Below are 24996 nucleotides of genomic sequence, written 5' to 3'. Positions count from 1 at the left end.
AAACTTTGAGGTAACAGCTGGCCATTTAAAAAGCAAATCTTGCAAAATGCAAATCTAGACACCAAAAGATCTAATATATGAAGATAGAAATTTATCAAAACCTGCAAGATGATGGTGAATGAAGGACATGCTTTAAAAATTATTAGAATTTAGAAGGAATCTTAGTGAAAATCATCCATTAGCTTTTGGAAACATATGATTCCAACATGGGAAAGTGGCATGGCGCTTACCACATTTCTGCAGGTAAAATATGAACAGAAGCAAGAGGAGTGAGGTGGCAAATCTAAAAATTTGAACAGCTGAGAGTCAAATTCAGCCATCATTTCTAAGGAGCACTTTGTTGCACACACACTGACAGAAATATGTCCAGGGCTCAAATAAGCAAGAACAATGTATATTGTTATAAAGGCTTTCTTTTGAGTTGCACTTTTGTCAAGGTGATGGGAAATTTGTTTTCAGACCCTCTGAACTAATACTGCTGCTTATTACTTTTGTGTTTGGTTCTGTAGAGGAGTGACTTTTGAATTCAATCCAATTAAAAGAATGAGGGTAAATTGTAGGCAGCAGCTGTGGAATGCCCTGAATGCTTTGTGCAAAGCCAGCTCAAATCTTTGTGTCTCAGGTAACAAAGTTCTCAAAGTGCCCCAAAATCAGGAGTCTGTTTGTTGTGTGTGGTGCTCCAGTTCTGGCATTTGGCTGGCCAAAACCAGATAACCCTGATTTCCCAACCTGATAGATCTGGTGAAGAACACACTGAGGGTCATTCTACGTAACACCATGAGACTGAAGGCAGCAATCCTTTTGGTTTCAGCTGTGATCATCTGCACCAGGTCAAGACTGGCAGTGAAAAGACAAGAATTTTTGGCCCAATTCCTGCAGCCTGGCATATAAGTGATTCCTCCCAGCTCCCTAATTTGCAACTGGGACTGTGGTATGGGTGTTGGGATGGATTACCACAGCAGGTCCCATCCTTTTGCAGAGGTGTACCTAACTACAGTTTAGCTTGCCCTGACAAAACCGTGGGACAAATGGAATTGTGAATTAAAATTACTAATATGTTATGCATCATAAACACACAGAACAGTCATCCATCATGAAGAAAGTATCTTGTACCCGTGATAAGAACAACATGACCTTTGGGCTACTCTGCTGCCTGAGACTGCTTGAAGTAGAAATTACTTGCAGCCTGTCAAACACCATTCTGGAGTAATGATTGATGTTTTAAATGATGGCCCCAAGATTTCACATGTTAAATTCCAAATTCCAGTCTCTTTTCTGTGTCTCTCATAACCATAAGGGGCAAAAATGAAATCCTGCTGGCATCAGAGTGTAGATTTTAGGCCATTAATAACTGTAATTCCACTGACAATGCAGCATATTAGCTTTATACCAGCAACCAGCAATTTTTTTGAATAATTCCGATCCAGGATCTGGGTAAAACCTGGGAAAGTCCACAGGAAAAGAAAGTATTTATCCATTTCTTCTAACTGGAAAACATGACATGACCTTCTGAAACAGGGACCATCAAAATAGAATAGAGGTCAAAACTGTTAGCTGCAAAAACATTCTAAATAACATAAACAGTGCCAATGTCTCTGCTTTCACTGTATTTCTTTCCATGGCCATAGCGAGACTGACAAGGCATGTAAAAATTATTTCACTCTGTGGAGAGCAGCACATTTCTGCATTTCACTTGGAAGAGAGCAGTATCCAACTGTACTTATCATGTCTAACTGGTTCAGAGAAATTACAAAAAGTCTGTATCCCCACTATTTTTCTTTCCTTGGCTATAAATAATTTGTGTTATGAACCATGTGAAAATAAATTATTCCACTGCATGAGAAGGTGAGGCCCCATTTATCTTTAAACTCACTGGTACCAAACTTTGCCAAGTGCCTCTTTGCACTTCACAGAGGGTAAGCATGTCTGCCCCTCATGCCAAGCAAAAACACACAGTGGAAACCCATTGTACTGTCTCTACCAGCTTTGACATTATTTAGTCAAATATTCCCCTACTGTTATTGAGACTGTCTGTGGAGCAGTCATAAACTTGCTGTCTTCAAGCATAGTTCTCAAGTGGCTCCTTAAGATGCAGGTTGCAGAAAAATAGCTCCAACTTCCCACAGTCTCTGGTCTCCTTTATCCTCAGAAATGCAAAAGGGTGTAAAGAACTGTATTTCTTCCATGGGAGTTGTACATAAAATGCCCTGATGGTACTGTGAGAGTCGTTTCAGACTGGGAGATTGGATGCGCTTTCAGTGCACTGGAAATAAAACTCCAAGGTATTTCTCTGAATGTAGTAAGTCAGTACTGTTAAATGATGCCTTGCTCATACAAGCTGATGATCTGCTACAAAATACCAAAATGGGACACATGCAGATATGAAAATACATGCCAGTGAGAATCCACAGAAGCATTGAAAATGATGGTCAAAACTGTCAGGTGAAGGTATGGTGCAACAAGCAACTCAGCACTCAAGCCTCCTCTTAGCTCTGAAAATGGTTCATTCAATTCCCAAGCAATTAAATACAAACAAAAGCAAAGATAAGATTTGCAACAAGGAAGCTAATGCCTTCTTTAAAGCTGCAATATTTGAAGGAAAAAACCCCAATCACAAATATTTGTCTGTAGATGGAGCTCAGCAACACCATCAAAAAAAGCTGTGCATCTGCGTGAACCCAGATACAAACCCTGGGTTTGTAAATATATAATATAATAAATATAATAAAATCAATATAAAACCATAACATAATGTAACATAATATATTATCCTATTTTTTTCTGAAGATCTCAAAACGTGAAGAAGGCAATGGAATCAGCTTTAAATAAGCTTTTCAGCTTATATAAAAGCATAGAAATTCAGACGCTTTGAGCTAAGTTGCAAAGCTACAGTTTGATTCGGCTAAGCAGGCAGACTGTTATTTTTCTTATCATGATCTTGTGAAGATTAACGAGAATGCTCGCTCCTGTTGCACCTTTTTTAAGCTCTGCTCAGTGTAGTTCATGTCTGGAAGGTGTTGGTTCTGATCAGGGTGCATGCATGCACTTGTGTGTGCACATACAAACCCAAAGAGATTTGCCTCGTTGCATACAAGGCAGGGAACAAATTAAAAAGTAGGGATTTTAGGTAACTTAGAAGTTAACATTTCACATAAGCTGCTTAAAGGCAACTGAAAGGGTAATCAACATGCAATCTTCACTTAGCTGTTGAACAATGATGGAGATGGAGATTTCCAAAGCCTCATCACAGCGGAAGTGAGGATCCTCCTTTCAATGGCTGGACAAATATTTGAACTGATTGTGTCTGTCTAATCCTTTGCAGATTTAAAATGCTACCTAGCTCCAGGAAAATAATATACTTCCAGACCAACCAAAAATAATTACTGAAACTTCATAACCTTCTTGTTTTTAATAATGCAAGCTAGTGTCTTGGAATTAGTAATGCTTTTACCAGTGTACAGTGGACATCAATATAAATGTATTTTCTGCTAGGTGGGCTGGTTTGCTAGTTCTGTTTACTCCCTGATTTCCCAATTTTCCTGTGCTTTTCTTTCCTTGTTCTTTCTCACGGTTTTACAAATCACCACTGTCCTGAAACAAATGGGACTAGTGTTGCCTTGTAGATACAGATACAGATGAGTTTCCTGATGTACACAGACCACAAAGTACTTCATAAAGCAGCCACAAAACTTTTTAGCCCCATGCCAGAAGTGGGGAAATAGAGGAACAGAAAAAATAACTAACTCATCCACACTTGAATTCAAGCTCAGTATACAACTCAGCAGGTTACCCTGGGGTGCCAACCAGCACAGGCTTGCACAATACACCTTGTACTGCACGTTGTTCTATGTTACAAATATTACAGACCCACCAATGTTCAGACTAAAATTATTTTGACATTTGCCCCTGCCACGTCTCAATAAAACCTGTTAACTCAGGATTAACTCAGGATAAGCAGAAGCTACCAGGCTCCACTTGCAATACTCTAAATGTGAAATGCATAGCATCTCAAATAACGCATGCCAGGGGTATCTCATTAAGGTAGAAAAATAATTTCATAACCCCAGAGTCACTGGATCAGTGCCACTATGAGCAAATCTATACCAAAGTAGAATGCAGGCTCTGCTGGTTCCATCCAGAAGCATCAAGCCAGCTGTTGTGTGGTTAGTTTCCAGGGAGTGGTTAACTCCTAGTTCCAGTTTTACAATGGATTTATCCAACATCTGGGCAAGGTGTAACACTTCCCTGCTTTACTTCAGTCGTAACATTGGGGATTGGTAATTATCACTTGTTTTTTCAGAACCAATCCTTTAAACTGCACTGCTATGGAACAAGGCGTTATGAATCCAAGTAATTTGCTGTCAAATTTTTAAAGTCAAATTACAATTGCTTTAAATTTCTGGTCTGGGTTTCAGAATGGTTTGATACAGCAGCAGGTTCCATGCTGGTAGTGCTTTGCACCGGAAGATTTTGTGAATATCTGCAGGACTGTTACGGCTGTATTTACTTTATGGGGTACAATTGCTGTTCCACCACTCCACCTCAAATGGCACAGTTCATTGCCTCTTGCATGTTTCAGGGAGGAATAATTCTATTTATGGCATACCTTCTAGTTGAGGATTTCAAAGGCCAGCAGCTTATTATCTTCGTTACATTAAACCTACACTTCTGCAGGAGAGATACATTTAATTAATTCTTTAACAAATGTGAAACTGAGGCAGGTAGGATAGCGTGCAACTTGCCGGAATCAGATAGCTACAAAATGAAATAAGGCTTACATTATAGCACCTCTAATTTGAGTTCTGTGCTTCAACAACATCCTCATTTTCCCTCCCACAGTGCTAATTAACTGTAAAGTATGATAGTCATTACTGAACTGAAGTTCCACTAAGTAGCAAATGAAGATTCTCTGTTTAATTAGCTTTATAGCTAGGTTGTGGGACAAGGCATTTTCCTAATTAACAGGATTAAATCTAGACTGGGCAGACAGGAATGAATGTAATTAAAATTTAATCTCCCTCATCCTGAAAACAGGCTGCCCACAAAATAGAGAGCTTTGTGTAAATGCTCTTAGAGCATGGAAAGGTTGAGACAGGTTTCAACACATTTCCCTCATGTCACTTTCTCAATTTTCACCTGTTATCTTCGCAATTTCACGAAGAAACCTGTCTTCCAACACAGATGGTAATCTGTCACATATGGATTTAGGTGTCAGCTATTCTCCTCCAGGACATATCCACTCTGACATTATCCACCAACCAATCAATAAAAGAGTCTGCCAGGCTGCCAAGAGATCAATCACCTCGTAAAACAAACATTATGTCCTATTATTTTCTTATTACAGTTAATTAGATTTATAAAACACAAAAACCTTTGCAGGTGAAAAACTCAGAAATGCTGTCATAATAGGTTTAGGCCCAGATTTCTCATTTGTAAAAGGGAAGGGATTTACTAAATCTAATGTGAAAAGAAAGGATTTTCATTTAAAATTTTTGCTGAAAGCTGAATTCTTTTCTAACCTTAAAAACATGTTAGTGCAGTGCTACGAACCCAAACAGTGCAAGCTGTCTGAGGCTGTGACACCAGAATGTGAAGGGGACTGGAGACATAAAGATACAGACTGATAGTCTTTTCACTGTCTAGGCTGAGCTAAATGCTAAAATTACCCCTCCCCACCACCCATCCCCCCCTGCCAGAAGCAAACACAAACCTCAAAGGAATCCCAGGAAACAAAACTAGTTTTCCTCCTCCTGTAACATTTTATCAATCAAATGCTTTTGTCAATCAAAATGCTTTTTATAAAACGTTGGAGAAGGAGAAATAAGTATGCTGTTAAATCTCCCATGTGTACTTGGGGACAATAAAGAATATCTTCTCTTGTTTTTTTACAGAGCTTGTGGAAAGTACAGGGCATCAAATTCTGGGAAACTCAGCTGTACCTGTGGCCATGTGAGTACAGGCTGTGGGTAGAACAGTGGGAGAGAACTGTGCAAATACACAGGGCTGACTGCTTACCTACCTTAATTATTCACACAGCCACTACCACCAGAATAATTCCACGTGCAATGTAATTATTCACACAGCCACTAGCACCAGAATAACTCTATGTGTAATGTTTATGCAGCAGGAGCCAAGGCAGAAGAACTAAATGAGTTGCTGCAGAATAAAAGAATAAAAGAGTTAAATAAGTGCCTTAAGGAGTAAATCAGACAGAACTGTGGGGCTGACATCCCTGGGCATTTTCTCTGTGATAGGTGTCACTAAAATACAGGGCCTGGCTCTTACTGTATTCAATTTTTCCATATAGTCTGAATGAAGAGCAAAGGGGCAAGTGAGCTAACTGCACTACTGGACCAAGATACAAGAATCCTTGGATTTAGTGTATGAACTCAATTTTCATTTATTCATGGTTCTTTTCATTTACCCTCTTGGAATTATTAACTGCTCTGGAAAACTCTGTGCTTATTTCCAAGAATCTCAGTGTTTGTTTAATTAAATAAAATTGGTATTAAGGGCAGTTAAAGGTACTGATATTCTCTCTAAAATCCCAGTGAAACTGTGCTAGCTTTCTTGGGATAAAGCTACTCCTTCTGAAAGGGGCACTTGAATATAATTAGCCCATGATAATTTAAATAGCTCTTAATGAATCAAAGAAATTTGGATGCTAACCAAAAATTAACTCTATGTAAGTTTTTGAAGACACTACTTCAACCAGCCAGGGATCTACTCTCTACCAGGGAAGACAGATCCACCACTGAGAGCAGGATTTAGTCATGGTGAAAAAAAAAAAAAAAAAAAAAAAGCATCTATTTTTTGATGAAAAAGGTAACGATAAAAGAATGGAAAAAAATACTGTAAGTTTTGAATGTTGGCAGTTATGATTATGTGAGTAGTCAACTCCCAAGTAACAGAAAGCACAGCACACTTTTCCATAATATACTGTGGTTGTTGATCCTCAGGGGGATTTATATTGTTGAATAAATGCAAGGTCTTTTCAACAACTGAAATGCAAAATATGACCCTCTGAAGCATTAATTTAAAGGATTTGGCATTTTCAAAGGGGAGGTTCATGAAGACAAATAACAACTGCAAGTTTCTAGGGAACAGGGATATTGCCTAGTCATGAAAAAAACCCTAACTTAGTACACATGAATTTATTTTGTGGGGATAGATGGAACCCTTGGGAGGCAATGAAACAGAATGAGTTACATGGCAGCTGACCCAAGTCTGCAATTCTTAAATGGAAGATAATTTGTTATATTATATTTGTCTGTCATGAACTAGCCTACAGCAGACAAATGAATTGTATCTCTTTAAGCCAAAAAAACCCCGAACTCAAGGCCCAACTGGAAATCTAAAAGACAATTCCTTTAAAAATAGGGAAGGGACAGTGAGTGTTTCACACATACTGTGGATTAGATAAATTTGCAGTAGCAGTTAGAAGGATTCTGCTCTCCACCCTCTCTTTTTTTTTCCCCATTCCATTTTCTTTCTGACAAATTTCAACTTCATTGATATCTAAAATTTGCATTTCCTTTAGTTTTTTTAAAATAAAAAAACCAATGGGTTTATCATTTGATTTTTCATCACTGAGGTCTGAAACTTCAACTGTCTTTAGGAAAGTCTGAATCAATTACACCTCTAAATCAGTCTCATACATAATCCTCAGTAAGTGACCGATTGCTCATTTTTCTGATTCCCCACACAAGGCTTCTGACCACTGTCACCACCTACCACCAAGAGTTTTCCATCTTTTTCTCCCTCAAGTCCCACTCATTAACTCACTTTCTGCTGATAACCAGTTGCTTTTTCCCTTTCCCACATTTCTTCCACTATTTATGGCTTTACAATGAACTCTTCCGAGCCTTCTCCTCAGTCAGATACTCTATCACCTCTCTTATCACACACCAACAGTCAACTCCCTGTTTGCTCTAAAACAGTGGGGAAAAAAAATGAGAAACCTAGTTTTGAGTCACTTCCCAGTCTTAGCAAGTCTTGAAACAGCTGTTTCCAGGGCAGCAGTGCTGGCCCAGATGGTTGTGGTTCTCTCACTGGACATGACACTGAGTTTTCTACTGAGCTGCTACAGCTGCCTGATGGATGCTGCTTTGTTTTCCTCACATTGGATTGATCTTGTATGTTCTTTGTCTTGAGACCTGGATAACATTGATGGAATAGCATAAAATGACTGCAGCCTCAGCAAAAAGGCCTAAATGTTTGCTTCTTTAATCCACATTTAGGTAGCTTTTTGAAAATGCTTTTGTAGCTTCCTGGGATCTTATGCTCTCACTCAATTTGCAAGTCTTATCCACCTCTTCTAAAATAAACATCTCTTCTGACAAGCTGAACTTGATTATTGTTCTCCCATTGGTTACTCAGTTTTCCCTCTCTCACTCCTGATCTTTATGATGGTTTATTTTGGACACAGATGGCCTCACATCTCCCTTAGAGTCCCATCAAACAAACAAAAAAAATCACCCCAAACTGCCTCTGTATGTTAATATTCCATTTTGGCTTTAGTCTTTCATTTGTCATTTCTAGCAAGTAAGTTCCCTTTGTGTTTTCTTCTTTCACCAACTGTTATCTCTGCTGCATGCATGTGGTTGATTCATGTGCCAGAAACTTCCCTGCAGAGGCATTTAGTGGGTCCAGCTACAGGAGTCCTCTCAGGGCTTCCCCAAAGTGTGTGCTCTGAAAATCATACCAGTATTCAAGCCCAGAACAGAAGCACTGCTTTCGTGATAAAATTCCTAATTTTCCTCTCATTTAATTTTGCCTTTTTTACTCTTTCTTTGGTTGGGCAGACACATCTGTTGTTTCACAGCATGAAACCACACACTGGCTGCCTTTGGTTACCTGTTTGCCACAAATGTCTCTGTTTTTTTCATCATATTGTTTTTTTCAGAAAAAGAGGAGTATTGGGAAGGGGAAGAGACAGGATGATCCAGCTGCTGCAACGTTTTTCAAAAAAACTTTGCTGGTTTCTGTAAATCAGTTGAGCAGTTTGAGATTGACACAAATCTGCCCTTACCAAGAAGGCTTCCTGCTTGCTTTCTGAAAATGGCATGTGGTCTCAAAACCCTTCAGCTGGGTTTGAATGGTCAGAAATGGTTTGTCAAAAGGTAATTTCAAGGAAGTTTGGCTATTTTAATGGAATATTTAATTGCACATTTAAGGGTGCTCCACACATATACAGAAAATTATTATTATTTTAAACTAACGTTTTTGTTTCTCCTAAAAGCACTGATCTAATTACAGCAGAATCCACATTTTATTATTATAATTCTTGACATCTGTCTCATGTTCATAAACTATTTTAGATGCTGACTTCTCATGCAAGGCAATGTCAGCCCTCTATCCAGGCAAAGACATAAGAGGTTTTTGTATTTATTTTTTGCCTTGTTTCTAGGATAAAAGTCAGACTTCAGCCACAAGATTTGTATTTGCCTTATGATCAGCATGGAGAGGGGAAAGGCATTTTTTGTTTTGATACATGGCTGTAGTGGCTTGTGATTACACCTAATCTATTTTCTGATAGCTCTTTGCTTGCAGGTACAGAGAAGCAAACTCAAACGGTGCTTATTTTTAAATGCACACTTAATTCTAATGGCAAACACTGGGACGGTAAGTTGCTGTAGCTTGAAAGCAGAGTTGTGTAAAGAATCTGTTAGAAGTAGAGTTGCTTATAATGAATTATGAAAACTAGATCTTGATTTGATTATTGGGAAGTTTATTCTTAGCTTAAGTTGATGAGAAGTAGAGAGAAAGCCATCTGGGGGGAAGAATGCTCAAAATGAGCCACTTCAGTAAACAATTAAAGGTTGCTAAAAGACAGCACACACTTTAATAGCTAACTTCTAAAACTCTACGCCCCTGGCTTCAGACAGTTTGTGGACTGCTTTTGACAAAACAATTTGGCTTTGGCCTGACACTGAAAAATATCAAGGTGCTCTGGAGTAGGATGTTTTTCAGAGGGAGGGACACTGAAAAAAAAACAGAGAGGGACTGAGAATTTGTCCTGCACTGACTTCCATGTCTGAATGGACAACACAGGCCTCCTCTTTGTACCACTATATCAGCACTTTTTCTTATATTTTGTTTCTGTTATTGAGCTCAAGGAGCAGCATTGTATTCCTTGTTAGACTCTGAAGGGAAGTGGAAAGGCTAACCCAGTTCAGGGATATTGTCAAGGCAGGTAAAGTGGGTACCCTACAGGTTGGGATTAAACTCCTTCCATATCCTTAGAAGCCTGTTATTGCAGTAAGATATGAGTTCAGTGGGTGCCAGCTGTCCCATGTTATTTCCCAATGCACATCTCTTTAAGCTTGTACAAATAGGAAGTAGCTGAGCCATATGATATAAGATCTCTAATCCCACCACAAATTACCAAAGGCTGATGTGCTTATTCTCCCTTGGGGTCACCTATTCTTCTGACTATATTCTAAAATGCAGTTCACTGAGGGATTCCTGAGAGAAGTAAAAGGCATGAGGTGCAAAACTGAATTTGATGCCCCCCGAGGGCTGATGCATAGGAGAGAGGATGGAGATTCAACTTGGGTATCCACAGTGGGAACAACAGTGGTCTTGGGGATCAGATGAAGAGTCACAGATTGTGGACTCTACACAAAGGCCTGAGGATGACAACCTCGGTTTTAAAAATGAAACAGCTATTTTCAGTGCCTTGTCTACTGAGATTCTTGACTTGAAATCCCATGAGCATTCAGTTTTCTGAAATGTCTGAGAAATTTTCCCCTAAAAAGTCAGAAGTGTATCTGACTTATTACCTTAAAACATTTGTACTACTTGCCATTCCCAAGGATATGGTCAAAGTGGTTCATGTACTCGGGTCAGCTTCTTCATAGAGAGTCTAAGCACTCACTGTATCTCAGTCTCATTCCATTTGCAAAGTTGGGCATTTTTTTTCTCAGCAGAGTAAGTTAAAGTATGCTGAGAGTAATCCTGTCTTTCCTCTTGGTACTTTTGACAGACTCTAAGCAACATGCACACTATGGCTCTGGGATATCCCAGAGTGATCCAGCCCAGACACCTTCATTTATGTGCAGCAAGCCAAGAGATGCTACTCATCAGCCTAAAGGAAAAGCTGCCCTCACTCCTTGTCATGCACCTTTGACCAAGGTAAGGCTAAGGGACCATTTCCCACATGCTCTTTTCCAAACCAAACGATGAATCCAAGGCACTATTTCAGCAGAATGTTACAAATTTTAATGTGCTATATGTGGTATAACATCACATTTCTCTGGCATGGAGCACTGACATTATGAACCAGAATCAAATGTAAAAGTACAATCACTCTATTAACTATCTAAATTGTCTCTAAGATAAGACATGTAAATAGATGGCCATGGTGCAATGATCAAAGATAATGTAATCAGAAGAAAAGGGAACAAGACAAGCAGGTGTCGGCCCTTTCTGGCTTTGCCAGATGTCCTCTTCACAAACCCATTGCTGCTTGTAATTTTGAAGCTGACATTTATGCTGCCATTTGCTGGTACCACAGCACTCTGGCTGCAGAGGTGGTGATGACTGTCAGCAACTTCTTCCACTTGAGTTTATTATTTCACAAAATTTGCTTTTGTTGTTTTTGTTGTTGTTGTTGTTGGGTTTTTTTGAGAAAGGACTGGAAATGGTAATGGCTTGTTATGGCTAATGGCTCATAACGCTTACATTCCTCAAAAGCCCTATGTGTCTATGTGGAGGGAGCTGAAATAAACTCTTCACATGTGTTGAAAAAAAATTCATGTTGCTAGAGAAAGATGAGCTGGGAAAAGCTCTCTTTGTAAGCCCCAGCACCTGCTCTAAGGCCACTGATACTCCTTTTGCTGTGTGGAGCATCACAGATATTGCACACGCTGCTCATGGAAGGTGCACAGAAAAACTGTGGGTTCAAAGTGGGAGTAGTCAGACAGCTTTGAACAGATTTACCTCTAAATGTTAAAGTTTAAACTCTTCAGGGATACTTTAAATTCCTTTCTATTTAAAATGCTGATGTATGTGAACTAATTCAACCAAGAAAAACTTTGTAGCTGGGTGACTACTTTCAATGAGATCACTTTACAACTACGGGAAAAAAAAAGTTCATTCACAGGAAATCATTTGGGCCTGTCTTGTATTTCTCTTTTAGGTCAGATCCATCTTAGTTCAGAAGGCCTGTTCCAAACCTACAGTCATGACTCTAAAGGCATTGAGACCCCTGTTGTTGTGAGAAGTGTGGCCATATAAGCCATGAAAATTTTATCTGCCTTAGTGTAAACTTGACTGATGCATACATTTTAGAGGTTTTCTTGCCCTGAGGTATATTTTACAGTCTAATTTTTACTAACATGTAAAAAAGTCAAATTGATCAGGGATATGAATCAAACAAAACCTGAGTTTATCAAAGGTACTCCGACAACAAACACATTGCATTTAGGCAACAAAGGAAAAAAAAATACCACTCTGAAATTTACCTTCAATCACATTGATATAAAGGTATTATCATAATTCAGACAAGCTAAGAGTGGATGTATGAGATTAACACCTATATCTTATTAATAATAAACAGTAAAAATAACCGGTGCTCTGTTTGGTGTACTTTTTTAAAAAAAGAGGAAACACTTTCAGTTTCACATGAATTGATTGGGACCGACAAGATGCAATTCTAAGTGCTTTAGTCAATTTAATCCAATTCAGAAAAAAACACTAACCCAAATTTTAAGTAGTTTCGATTAATGGAAGTAGAGAGGAAATCATAACTGTTCACAGATACTCTGTAGCCAGGAAATGAAGCCAAATTGGCCAGCTAAACTGAGCTTTTCACTTACTGTTAGTGTGTTCTGAATGAAAAGAGAGGAAAGCCTTCACCATCTGAGTCATAATCTTATACCAAACTGATGTCAAGCATTAATTTAAAGCATTTAATTTAATGAAATCTTTCAGTTAATATTTAACAAAACATGACATACTTTGTTTCATTGGAAATCATTCTCTAAAAAACTCTTTTCTCACAGAAACAATTCCATTTTCAAATTTAATTCATTTTCAGGGCTTCATTGTTTTTGTGTTCTCAAATCTGATTTAATACGCACTTTCCTGCTCTTATAGGCTGTAATTAAGCAAGATTAAAAAAATGTAATTACTATATCAAGCTTGCACAGCCAATGCAAAATTTCCCTTTTATTTCAAATAAACTTTGATGTAGTTCTTTGAAATGTTTCATTAGTCTCCACAATCCTGCCTTTTTTTTTTTTTTTTTTTTTCTTGATTGCTTAATGATAAAGGAGGTTTCAGAGCTGAGTTACTGGACAGATCATTCACCACTCAGGCATTTCTGATACTCCCACTGCAGCACAGTCAAGTATTTAGGCGCGTAAGTGCCACATTTCTTTGCTGCGTCTGAATGCTGAAGGATGGGGGCCTGTTTGGAGGAAGTTTGGAGAGCCCACCCCACGGCTGGGTCACCATGACAATGAGACAGCAGGAAGGAGAAATGTTTGCCATGCAGGCACATAACCCCAGCGTAACACCACTCTAGTTAAATATGCCAGAGTGCTGAGAATGGCTGACTGAGTGCCGCACGGAGAAGAAAACACATCTCTGGCTGGGGATGTGCAGGGAACTTTCTGTCTCCTACACACACATCTGTGAGATCACCTGGGCTTGGCACAGACCTATTCCTGCACAGGAATTGACCCTTATGCATTTATTCACTTTATGTGCTGGTGGGACATTATGAACATGTAATAAATACCACATTGCTACCAAACCCCCTGACAATCCAGCCCAGCTGACTAGCTCAAAATCCTGTTGTCAGGTTCCTTCCCCTTAAGGGTGGATTGTCACAAGATGCAAATCAAATGATGAAATGCAAGCAAAATGATGCAAAACAGCAGGTCAGCTGAACAAAATAATCCACATCTTGCTATTACAAAACACCTGTGGGACATTGCAAAGTTAGGTAGCACTTTATAGATGTTTGTAGAAAAGTCATAGTTGAGATGTTGCTTTTGCTCACTGACCCTTAAAAATCTAGTTTCTCCTGCTTAAAAATTTTATTTGCTGTGCCATTTGACTCTAGGAACCCAGCAAGGCTGCAGCACACTTCCTCTATGTCTAGGTGCAGAGTGCTAGGAAATTGCTTTATTCAGGCACAAAGAGTGCCTGGGGGCACAGTTTCTTTGTTAAGTTCCAGGGCAGAAATAGAGCATATATATCATAGACATGGTCATATATTTTACACCATGCTAGAAGCTTGTGGCCCTGCCTCTTGCTCTGATTCACTTCTTAAAGAAGCCACAGAGCAAAGTCTCTGTCTCTCTCAGACATAATCTTTTGCATCATCCTCAGTCCTTCTCTACTTTAAGTCCTGAGAGAAGAATTCTCCCTGGCTCTGCTTGTCTTCTGTAGCTGCCCTCGGGAAAGTGAGGTCTTTATTGTTTGATCCAGTTTGGCAGATGGATTTAAACAATCTTCAGAAATCTGTGCTAAGTCTAATCTAGTCTGACTTCACTCCTCTTGAACCCTACAAGTCTTTTGCAAATGAGCCTCTTGCATTATCAATTTATCCGAGCTGTATTTAGTATAACTAAAATGCTAAACTGATGAATCTTCTCACTGAGGGCAGAATGAGCTGGACCCATGAAAAGGCCACTCAGCAGGAAGGAGGCACGGAAACCAACAAACAAGCTGAGGACCACAGAACCCCTGATATGCACAACACAGAGGATATTAAAAAGTGGGTAGGAGGTAATGAGCAGTAAGCATCCTGGGCCTCTTTAATCTTTAGTCTTCCTTTCTGTCTGAATTGGCTGAATTCTGTGGGATAACTTGGTAGACATTCAAGGAAGTGACCTACACTGTTTCCTCATGTGTAGCACAATAATCGACAACATCAAATGAACTGAGCATCAAGCTGGAATAGCCCAGTTACAATGGCAGTGGAAATTAAATAGCATTAATTAGAGGGAGAATATGCAACTCTTTCTGCCTGGAATGTCTCTTCTCTTAGCTGTCAAAAGCCTCCATGGTTTGGCTTATTAAGAACCAAGTTGACAGGAAAGTTGAAGGGAATAAAGGAGAATTCTCCATTGTGTGCCAAGCCAACTGAGGGAAGACTTGAGTTCAAGGCTGACTTTTAAAAGACAGCAAAAGGTTAATGAACTTTTATCCAAGCACCATTAATACATCTGAAGATCATTCTAACTAGACCACAGACAACACTTTTTCTCTTATTTCACTGCAAGACCAGGTCAGTAATGTAACAGAGAAATCAGAGATTAAAAAGGTTTTTCCAGTTTCCAGAAAGCAAAGCAATCCTCCATGACAGTGGAAAGTACTCTTCCTATGTGCTCTCCCAATACCTGTACGTATTCCATGTTAAAACTATCTCCACAACAATTCCTCCCCCACCATTTTACTGACATTTGATATAAACCAGACTGTACTCTGCATTAAAAAATGAGCTTGATTCTTTGAGGTACAATGAACTCTCATTTCTCACTATGGAAGAGCTCAACCTCCTGCAAAACCAGTGAAGGCATTACTTGGAGGTTGTTCTCCTACACCTTCCATTCTCTGGTACACTGGGAAGGGCCAAGAGAATTATCAGATTTTTAGTCAGGACTCAGTTCTGTACTCTGTGATTTAAATTCGTGCCAGCTTCTATGATAGAACTACAGAATGGGAACTGTGATATTGCAAACAAAGCATAGAACAATTAGTTATATTTAAAAAGGTTTCTTTGCCACCTTTCGGCAATCAAGCATGTTTGCAAACACTCTGTTTTAAGAACTTATCTTTCCTTTTGTATGTATACTTGCCTTTTTTCTATACTAAACAATTAATGTAATTCTCAACCACTAAAGAAAAACCTGTAGACATTTGGACAGTAAACTTTTTCCCATTACGTGTCTAAATGATGCCTAAAAATCCCTATTTTTATTAATTAAATTAATTTATTTATTTTATATTTTTAATAAATAAATAATTTATAATTCATATATATAAATAAAATAAATTAAAATATGAATAAAATATAATTATTTTATAATAAATTAAAAAATAAAGAAATGTCCTAATTGTTGAACAGAACCATAGAAATTTTTTTAGTTATTTAGAAAAATAGTATTTTTATTTCATGATTTTTTAAAAATTAACTCATTCCCTTGTAAAAAAATAAGGAAGAAATGTGTCAGCAGATTTCCATAAATTACTAGTATAGCAAAAGCACATTATTGAGGAATTCACTTACAAGTGAGCTAGAATTACACATTAATAAATTACCTTACGTCCACTTTGCAATACCCAAAAGGTCAGATGTTTGAGTCTTATTTAAGCCCCTTGAATCTAATCATCTACATAACTTCATGTAGTAGCTGCACTATGTAAAATGGCTTAGAGAGGAAGATGCCAAAATACACTAGAAAATCAAAGACTTTCCAATAAAAACATTATTTTGGTTAACATTATTTGCTAAATTAAACCTAAAGATATTAATCATTTTGCTCAACCCACAATTGCATTTTTCAATTAATATATTAATTCTTCTTTCAATTCCTCTCAGCTTTTCTTACATGTCCTACATCTCTACTTTCCCTTAACAGACAATGGCATATCTTTCTTCTACATTTAGAAACATAACCTCCCTTAAAATGATGTTCTATGAGAAACCTCACTTGGACATGCTGTGACACTTGATGGACTTGAAAACTGTGCCCAAGCAAGACGGATGTGGCAGCTCCACGATCCCTGAAGACGCTTTAAAGGGTATCCAGGAGAATCCCTTGCTCTTACCACACAGATGTAAAATTATAGCTGGAGGAAACAGGGAACTGGATATATGAGAAACTGGGTACCAGTCAAATCAAGGAGAGTAAAGAGAAAAATAAAAATCCAATGAGGAAACGTGTGTTGATCACACTTTTTTTTTTTTTTTTTTTTTTTTTTTTTTCTCTAGAGAATGCAGAGGAAGGAATATGTACACACTGACTTTCTCCTGCCTGGTCTTTTCCTGGCTTTACCTATCAGCAAAAGGAGCCAAGAGGACAAGGACATCAGTGTCACTTCACCAAAAAGTTAGCTTTTTTCCCTCTGGAGATGCAAATCCTACAGAGCAACCCTTTGACGAAGGGCTGCCTGAAAAAGCTGTGCAAGAAACTTCACTGGTCAGTTTAAGTGCAGGATCCTTTTTGCACAGGTTTTAATGGAAAATCACTTCAGCTGCAGGAGAGCAGGATCTACCCAGAAATCTCACAGTGCAACACATAAGATAAATTTTGTTGATTCAATTAAATACAAAAAGTATATTTTACCATTTTATGATAAAGAGTATTTCCTAAAATGTCAATAAAAGTTAATAAGAAATGGCTTGATGCTTAATTAAACCATCTGTGTTAATTTCCAGTTGCTGCTTATTTTAAGAAAGTAAGAAAGCAGCATCAAAAAAATACAGATTCTGTTTCTTATATTTTCTGCTCATAAAAAAGGGGGAAAACAAAATGTGAAAGAGCTTAGAGCTAAGGTATTTGGTTTGAGGATCAGTAGAATATTTCATTTTGTCTGTATGAATAATTATAGTCTCTATTATTATATAAATATAATTTCATATTAGTTCTCTGGCCAAATGTCTAAATTTAGAATTACTCTTTTTTTTCATTACACAGTTTCAATAATAAACATTATGATCTAGCCTAGGTGTATGTTACTTTATTAAAATACCTCCTTTTTAAGCACTTGGTGGAATCACTTACTGTTCTGCTATGGCTTAGGCAGTCTGCTGGTAAAAATGAAGATTTATTTTTATGTGGCTTGAACTAAGATGACTGAGTTTTGATGTGTGCTCACCCTTAACTATTAACATTGTGTGCAATGGCAGCTTAAATGTTTTATTTTCAAATAAACAGGCAAATGGACTGTTATTTCTATAAATACTAACAGGATCATGCCCAAGCACTGGGATTTTTCAGCCTGTAGCAAGAGGAAACTATACATTTTCTGTTTATTTTTGTGGGTTTTACTATTTTAAGTAACATCAAGCCCTGGACTGAAGATATTCTGACATTTCTGGTTGATTTGAAGGAAAAAAAGTCACAATAATTTCTTAGCAAGTTAGGTCAACTTAAGCTAAGTCACTGAGTGATGAAAAATATTCTCTGTGACAAGAATATATGCCATGTCCTCCTGGATCTCCATCTCCAAGTCTTTTGCAAAGAAGCTCAAAAGGAATACATGGGAAAGTGGGAAAACGGTTGATGGCCCTACCAACATCTACCCAAATCTCCTCATGTGCCACTAAAATGTGACTGTGTAGGGACATTTGAGAGCTGTCCCTGCCTCCTTAACTGAGAGCATATGCTGAAAGTGCTCAGATGCTCTTTTCTGCTCTCCTTTCCCCTGACATCAGCTTTAACACACGCATGAAAGACAGAATAGCAAGGTTCTCATGCTGCCTTTCGAGCAGTAAAACCTGAGCATCAGCTTTGCGGTTCAGACTCCTGCATTTGTGAATGTTATTTCAATTTTCCTTTGTAGCTGGCTATTTATCTTTTGAAGGTGCAGAAATGAGCAAGTGTCTGGGTTTTTTCTGAGCAATACCTGGCTTCACTTAGTAATAAGCTCTTGATTATCAGCAGGTAACAAAGCATTGCTTGACAATTGTAACTTGCTTTCTGAATAGACAAATGCAGACACCACTAGATGACTGAGGTTTTACAAAGGTATCAGAATGTCCTTTGAAATGAAAGGCTTTTTGCAGCCCTGAGTTGTTCCTCTAAATCTCTGCTCAGCTTGAAACAGTTTGACCTCTGCATCTCATTTCTTTGCAGTAATAAACCCCTCTAATAAATAAAAAGGAAAACAATTGAACCAGGTAAATAGATAAAAATTAGGGAAGGAGAAAGCGAATGAACTTAATTGCAATCACCATAACCAGTATTGCCTTGACTTAAAAAGTATTGATTAAATAACTGAATATTTACATCTTGTACTGGACCCGCTGAAGGCAAATGATGCATTGCAAAGCAAACAGAGGCTGACCTTTGCACGTTTTCCCATCAGGCTGCAGGGTAAATCCAACTGGGCAACTGCACCGTACCCCTGTCGCGGTATCCTTGCAAGTCCGATCACAGCCTCCGTTATTGACAGCACATGTTTCTGCAGAATGAAAGAGAGACAGAGAGGGAGAGAGAGGGAGAAAGGGAGTGTAATGAAATGCTCTGGGGGAAGGGAAGAGCACTTTCTCTTTGGGGCAGTATTACAACATATTAAAAGCAATATAAGTTTTAAGCAAGGCAACTGAAGCAAGCTCAAGGTCATCAGGGTCCATGTACTGGTTTTGACTGGCAAATCATTTCCACAAGTCATGATTTCTTTTTCCTCCCAAATGGGAGATTTTACTTAGTGTATTTAGTTAGTGTTTTTCAACTCTCTTAGACAATAGGATGGGTTATTACATATGAAACAAGTTTAAAAAGAAAAAAAAAAAAGAGTGATTGCCTTTAAAAGCAGAATCAAACATTCTGTTTTGCACCAGTCAATGTCTAGCTGAGGTATTTTTAGGTTCACTTTTAAATGATCTTGTAAGCATAATGAACTTTACAAACAGTAGAAAGCAAAGCAGAGCGCTAGACTTGGAACCAAGAATTTAAAACCTTTAGTTAAGAAAGAGTTAATGGAAAATGAACTACATATATCACTTTGACAAGAATCTACATGCCCAATCTGTTCTTACTGAACTACAAGCAAAAGGCATCTGGGTTTTGTCCACTTAAAGCTTTTTGCAAATTGAAAGGAGTTTGGAGTGGGTGGGAGGGCATAATTGAGGTCACTGAACCCATTCCAAGCTGTGTCATTGAAATTTCCCAGTGCTTGTAGTATGTAGAAGGGTGGCTGGGCAAACACAGGCAAGAGAAAGTTGCAATACTTCTGAGCTTTTACTACAGTGGGCAGTGGCTATTAGGTACCACTCGATTTAAAAAAAAAATCTCCAACTTCATTACAGAAAAAGCAAGAACCCCTCCCTCACTGCCATTGTTTTGTGTTACTCATGTATGCACATGCACACACCGTACACATGCATATGCACACATACTCACAAACACATCCATAAAAGAGATAAAAGGCAAGGGAAATGATTAACTTTGCTTTGATCCACAGAATGGAGTGGATGTAAGGATGCCAATTTAGCACGTCAGTTTGAACTGTACATTTTTCTGAAAAGTATTTACTTCAGAGAAAAAGTCCTTTTAATAGTATCTTTTTTCAGTTGCTCTGGATTTGATTAAATTAAAATACCCCACTGCCCCCCAAGATTGCCATTATTCTACTCAGCTCACCTCTTTCCCTAAAGAGGCTTTGTCATTACTTACTCAGATTTACAGACTCCTATTGCTGAATATTCACAGCCTGTGTCACAATTGTACCCTGTGGACAGGATCTGACAATCAGCTATAGGATATGCTAATTGGGAATTGCCTTACAACATTACATTGATCAAAAATTATTTACACAGAACAGAACAAGCTTTATTTTTCTATTGACTAGTGCGAGAAGATTTTTATTATAAAGTAGCTTGTGTTTTGCCCTCAAGACAAACTTAGACTGGCCATTTGGAGAGACTTCACTGCTTTAAGAAAAAAAAAAAAAAAAGTGTAACAGATTTTTTTTCTTTTGCACTGGCACAGGCCTCTCCACCAGTTGTGAAATTAGCTCCTGGCACTTAAGAACAAACTGAAACATGATTTGGGGCACATATGCATTAACAGCATAGGACAGATCTCTGAGCCGATATACATTCACACATGGTCCTCCAGATAGATTTTAAATTTTTATGTCTGTTTGATATGTAGTAACATCATGTAGAAAGAGCTACCAGTATAGAAATGGATTTGTATGTAACTGCCAGGAAGCACAGCTAACAAATGGATTGACATGTTTTCTGAAATGGCTTTCTGAAAATGGAGCTGAGTCTGCAGCTCCTGATTTTCAGGCAGTTCTTGCTCACCTTGCAGGACCTGAACCTAACTGTTCAAACAATATAGTTCTCATTTTCATCTCCTTCTCTGGGAAGTACTATTTTATAGACTTAGAGGCTGAAACTTCTTCTTGAAGAATTCTTCTGCAAATGACAATGTCACTATTTCCATTTGTATGTGAACAAATGTTCCATTTGTGAGTGTTTTGTTATGTGACCAACATATCAAATAATAATTTTACCTTTCAGGGAAGGAAAACTGTTTCAGGTCATTTAAAAATTTTAACTTGGGCACAGTTTAAGGGCAGGAGGATTTGCCAGGAGTAAAGAGTTAAGGTTAAAACTCAGGAAAAAGCACTGAAGGTTACGTTTGGCATGGCACTGCAAAGAGCAGTAAATCTTCTGTTAGCAGATTAACTCTGGCATATGAAGACTCCTTTATTGCAGTGCGTCAACACAAGATGAACATAAGCAGTAATATTTCTGCTTTCTGGATGACATCCAGTGAAAATGAATAGACACAACAATTTTTTTTTCCCATGGCATGGATGACTGGATCTATAGGGTAAGGGTCATTCAATGAACAAGAGTTATTTCTACGTATAAATAGAAGGAATCAAGCCAGCTTTTCTTATTTTCACACAGATTTAGTAAAACAAACCAAAAAGGGTAAATACCCTGCAACCTTCCTAGCAACTCTGACTTTCATACATGACGAAGTCTTAACAGAATGAAGATCCAAGTGAGCAAGAGGACATGTGACAGTACCTCTCACACTTTGGATAATTGGAGAGATGTACTGATGAAATTCCTTAAACTCGAGGTCGTGAGAAAACATCAGTAAAAGAAAGCAAACATGAATAGCAGAATGTGGGAAAGAGGCCACATCAAAGAGAGGAGCTGAGGCCTACACACAGCACAAACCGAATGCATGACCACCTGTGTTTCTGAGAGGGGTGACACCGACTCATCCCTCACCTCTCCACTACCAAAACTCAGCATATATTTGAAACACAAATGGAACTTTTAGGCCTCAAGCCAAGAGCAGAAGCAAATTACTTATTTCCATTCTATCACACTGGAGAAGCTATGGAAGGGAAAGAACAGATGTTAAAAATTGGATCAGCTCTTCAAGGTGATATTGATCCTACAGAGCTTTTTTGCTGCTTTTCTATGAAAGATAACCTCAACATTTTAGCCTTTTTTCTTTTTGTTTTGTTTACTTCCAACTAGTTTTGCAGATTTTTGTTTTTGTTCTTTTTTTTGTTCTGACAAGGTAGCAGAAAAAAGAACTGGAAGAGACAACTAAAGCAGTGTCATGTTACTGACATATAGATTCCTTCTGAATTATGATAAAGCTCATAATCTGAAACAATTAGACCTTTCTGCTAATTTAGAGTGATGCTTGTAGTCCATCTACATCCCTACTGAATTCCTACCAGAAAATTCAAGCAGAAACAGAGATCTAAAGAAAAGGACATCTATTTATATACAGTCATCTGGGAGACAATACACTGTATTTTTCCAGTGTAAGCTCCTAATTCTGGAACAATCTCTTGTGTATCTGCTCAGTGGATCCACAGACAAGAAATAGCTAAAATCACTACCGATATGCTACGAAACTGTAAGGAATCCATAGGAACTATTTATTAGTCCACTGCACTATGGGATATTCACTGCTCCTGGATATTAAAATAACCAATTAAAAAACAAAAGCTTGAGCTGTTGGTTCTTCAGCACTGAATCAGGAACACTGACTTAGCTACCAGGTGAAATTCCTCCAGCGCCTGCAATGGTTTAGCAGTGAAAGAGCAGCTCTCCAGGTTCTATTTCTGCAGCCTCTGAACTAAAGTAGAATCTCTACCAGGTGGCAATGGGTCACTTTCTTAAAAGAAGAGTCACATTAGACAGGATTTATTTGGCTTTGAATACTATTAAATGCCTGAAATTCTGAACACATCTCATGGCTTGAAAATACTTCTGGAAGCCTGATTTTCAGTTTCTTCTATGAAAAAAGTAAATATAACCATTTAAAAGATAAGCTTCTCATAAAATCTGTTTGTTTGGGAGTTTTTAAAGTAGCCATTTATTTTATAAAGCAAATTTTTCTGACTTCAATTTATATCGTGAATGAAAAAAATTACATTATTTTAATGGTATTGGTCAAAATCAGGTAAATCTTAGGATCTTTATTTATTCACTGTTGGTTCAATCTGGATTAAGATCCAAACCAGTTTTATAGGAACTGAGATATAGTGTAAAGCAGAACAAAATTACATAGGTCCTTGAGACTAGCAAGATAGTCTAGATACATCTAGATACAAGAGATACATCTGAGGATCATGCAGTAAGCTATGTCTTAACCAGGTCATTCTCCATAATTCTGGATATATCATGAGGACAGGTATTAAAACTGGACAAGGTAAATAAGAGCAATAAAAGCAAGAGGAGGGGGATCTAGCAACAAGAGGCTTCCTTTAGAGATATGGAAAAGTGATCTTTTCTGTTACCCATCATGGCAGTCTGAAGTCAATAGGATCCAGAAAAATGCTGTTTGTTTCCAGACTCCTGACCATAACACAATGAATGGATAACAGCTGTAAATGTAAGAGCTCCTCTCAACAATGTGTGTAAAACATGCAAAGAAGTCTTAACAGAAGACAAAACCCCAGCTGTAGTGAAAACAAGAGAACTATGCAACCCAAGTGAAAATGGGAGAGGGAAGACACTGAAGTCATCACCTACACTGTAGGAAGCCTTGCAGCATCCTTCTCTTAGGAAAAGCATGAGAGGGACACTGAATGGCACTTTCTTGCTCAGAAAAAGTTGTTCTCAGACTAAATTAAATTACTGTTCTGTAGGACTTATGACTGACATTTCCTCTGAATGACAGAGGGAGGCTGGACTGATCCCCTGTCTTAAGGCCTTGTGCAGAGGAAAATTATTTTTTTTGCAGCAACTAGTAGGCTGCAGATAAAAGACACAGCAGTCCCCCAAAACAAAGAGCATTCCCTAAGCTTGCCAGATTTCTATAAACTGTTTAGTTGACATGGTAAGCAGTAAGTACAGCAGAAAGGAAGACTTAAAAGTGAAAAAAATGCTTTTTTTCCCCACTACCTAGTTCCTGTGATTGCCCAAATGATAACACTAACCAAAGGGCAAGAAAAGAAAACTAGCAATTCAAACTGCCTTTATTTGGAATTCATTTGTAGTTGACTAAAGCTCATTGGGGTCAGCAGAAACAGGATGACTGGGCTTTGCTGTCAAAATCTGTGCCATATTATTTTGAGCTTATTCTGAGTCAACATTTATGCTAGGCAAGAGCAATTCTTGATGGAGTAGCCTGGAGCTCATAATTTAGAGAAGCCATCACATCCAATCAAGTAAATCATAGTCCAACCAAAGTTATGAGTAACTGTACTCAGACTGTAATCGTACCTACTTCTACACCTGGTTTGAATTTTGCACAAGATCTCAACACAGCATCTTATGCTCAGAACAACAGTCTTAAATTCAGGGGTCAGACACATAAACAAGTTGATCTTCATGCAAATAAAGCTAAATGGTGTAAGCAGGATGGCAGCTTTAGTGCACTCACAGTTTTAGCCAGTGCAGCAAGGAGTGATATAGATTAATCAGGCCATCTTTTCCTAAAAAGGTGTCTCTGAAGTAATAATACCTGGCAACTGGAGTAGAAAAAAGGGTAAACTACTCTCAGCAGATGTGCTGTCACTAAAGCTGTTGTAAACTGCTACTGTCTCTTAATAAAGAGATAACCTGTTTACCTATCCTAAGCACATAAAAATGAGTGTATTTCCCTGTATTTAATTCACAGTGAAACACCAACTTCGAACAACTGAGGAAAGATTAGAGACATCCGTTAAAGATAGCCAAATATATGGCTTTGAGAATTTTGAGAAGGTCTAATCTGAAACCAATAATTGCCATTGTCTGTTATGATTCCTTCCATCACTCTAGTGCTTTGGGCCCTCATAAGGACCAACACCAGGACTCCATTGCAAACAATGTTG

The 24996-nt window shown here is 38.1% G+C and overlaps 1 protein-coding gene across 1 annotated transcript in view; it reads right to left on the bottom strand.

Annotated features, from left to right (window-relative positions):
- SCUBE1 (signal peptide, CUB domain and EGF like domain containing 1) overlaps positions 1-24996 on the bottom strand; it is a 190510-nt gene that overhangs the window by 47312 nt on the left and 118202 nt on the right. Inside the window, exon 8 of the mRNA XM_066319599.1 lies at positions 19030-19146. Within this exon, the coding sequence (XP_066175696.1) occupies positions 19030-19146 (117 nt within the window). The remainder of the gene's footprint in view (positions 1-19029; positions 19147-24996) is intronic.

The sequence above is a fragment of the Sylvia atricapilla genome, chromosome 5 (assembly GCF_009819655.1).
Source record: "Sylvia atricapilla isolate bSylAtr1 chromosome 5, bSylAtr1.pri, whole genome shotgun sequence".
Classification (NCBI taxonomy): domain Eukaryota; kingdom Metazoa; phylum Chordata; class Aves; order Passeriformes; family Sylviidae; genus Sylvia; species Sylvia atricapilla.
This window is presented reverse-complemented; position numbering and strand designations above follow the sequence as displayed.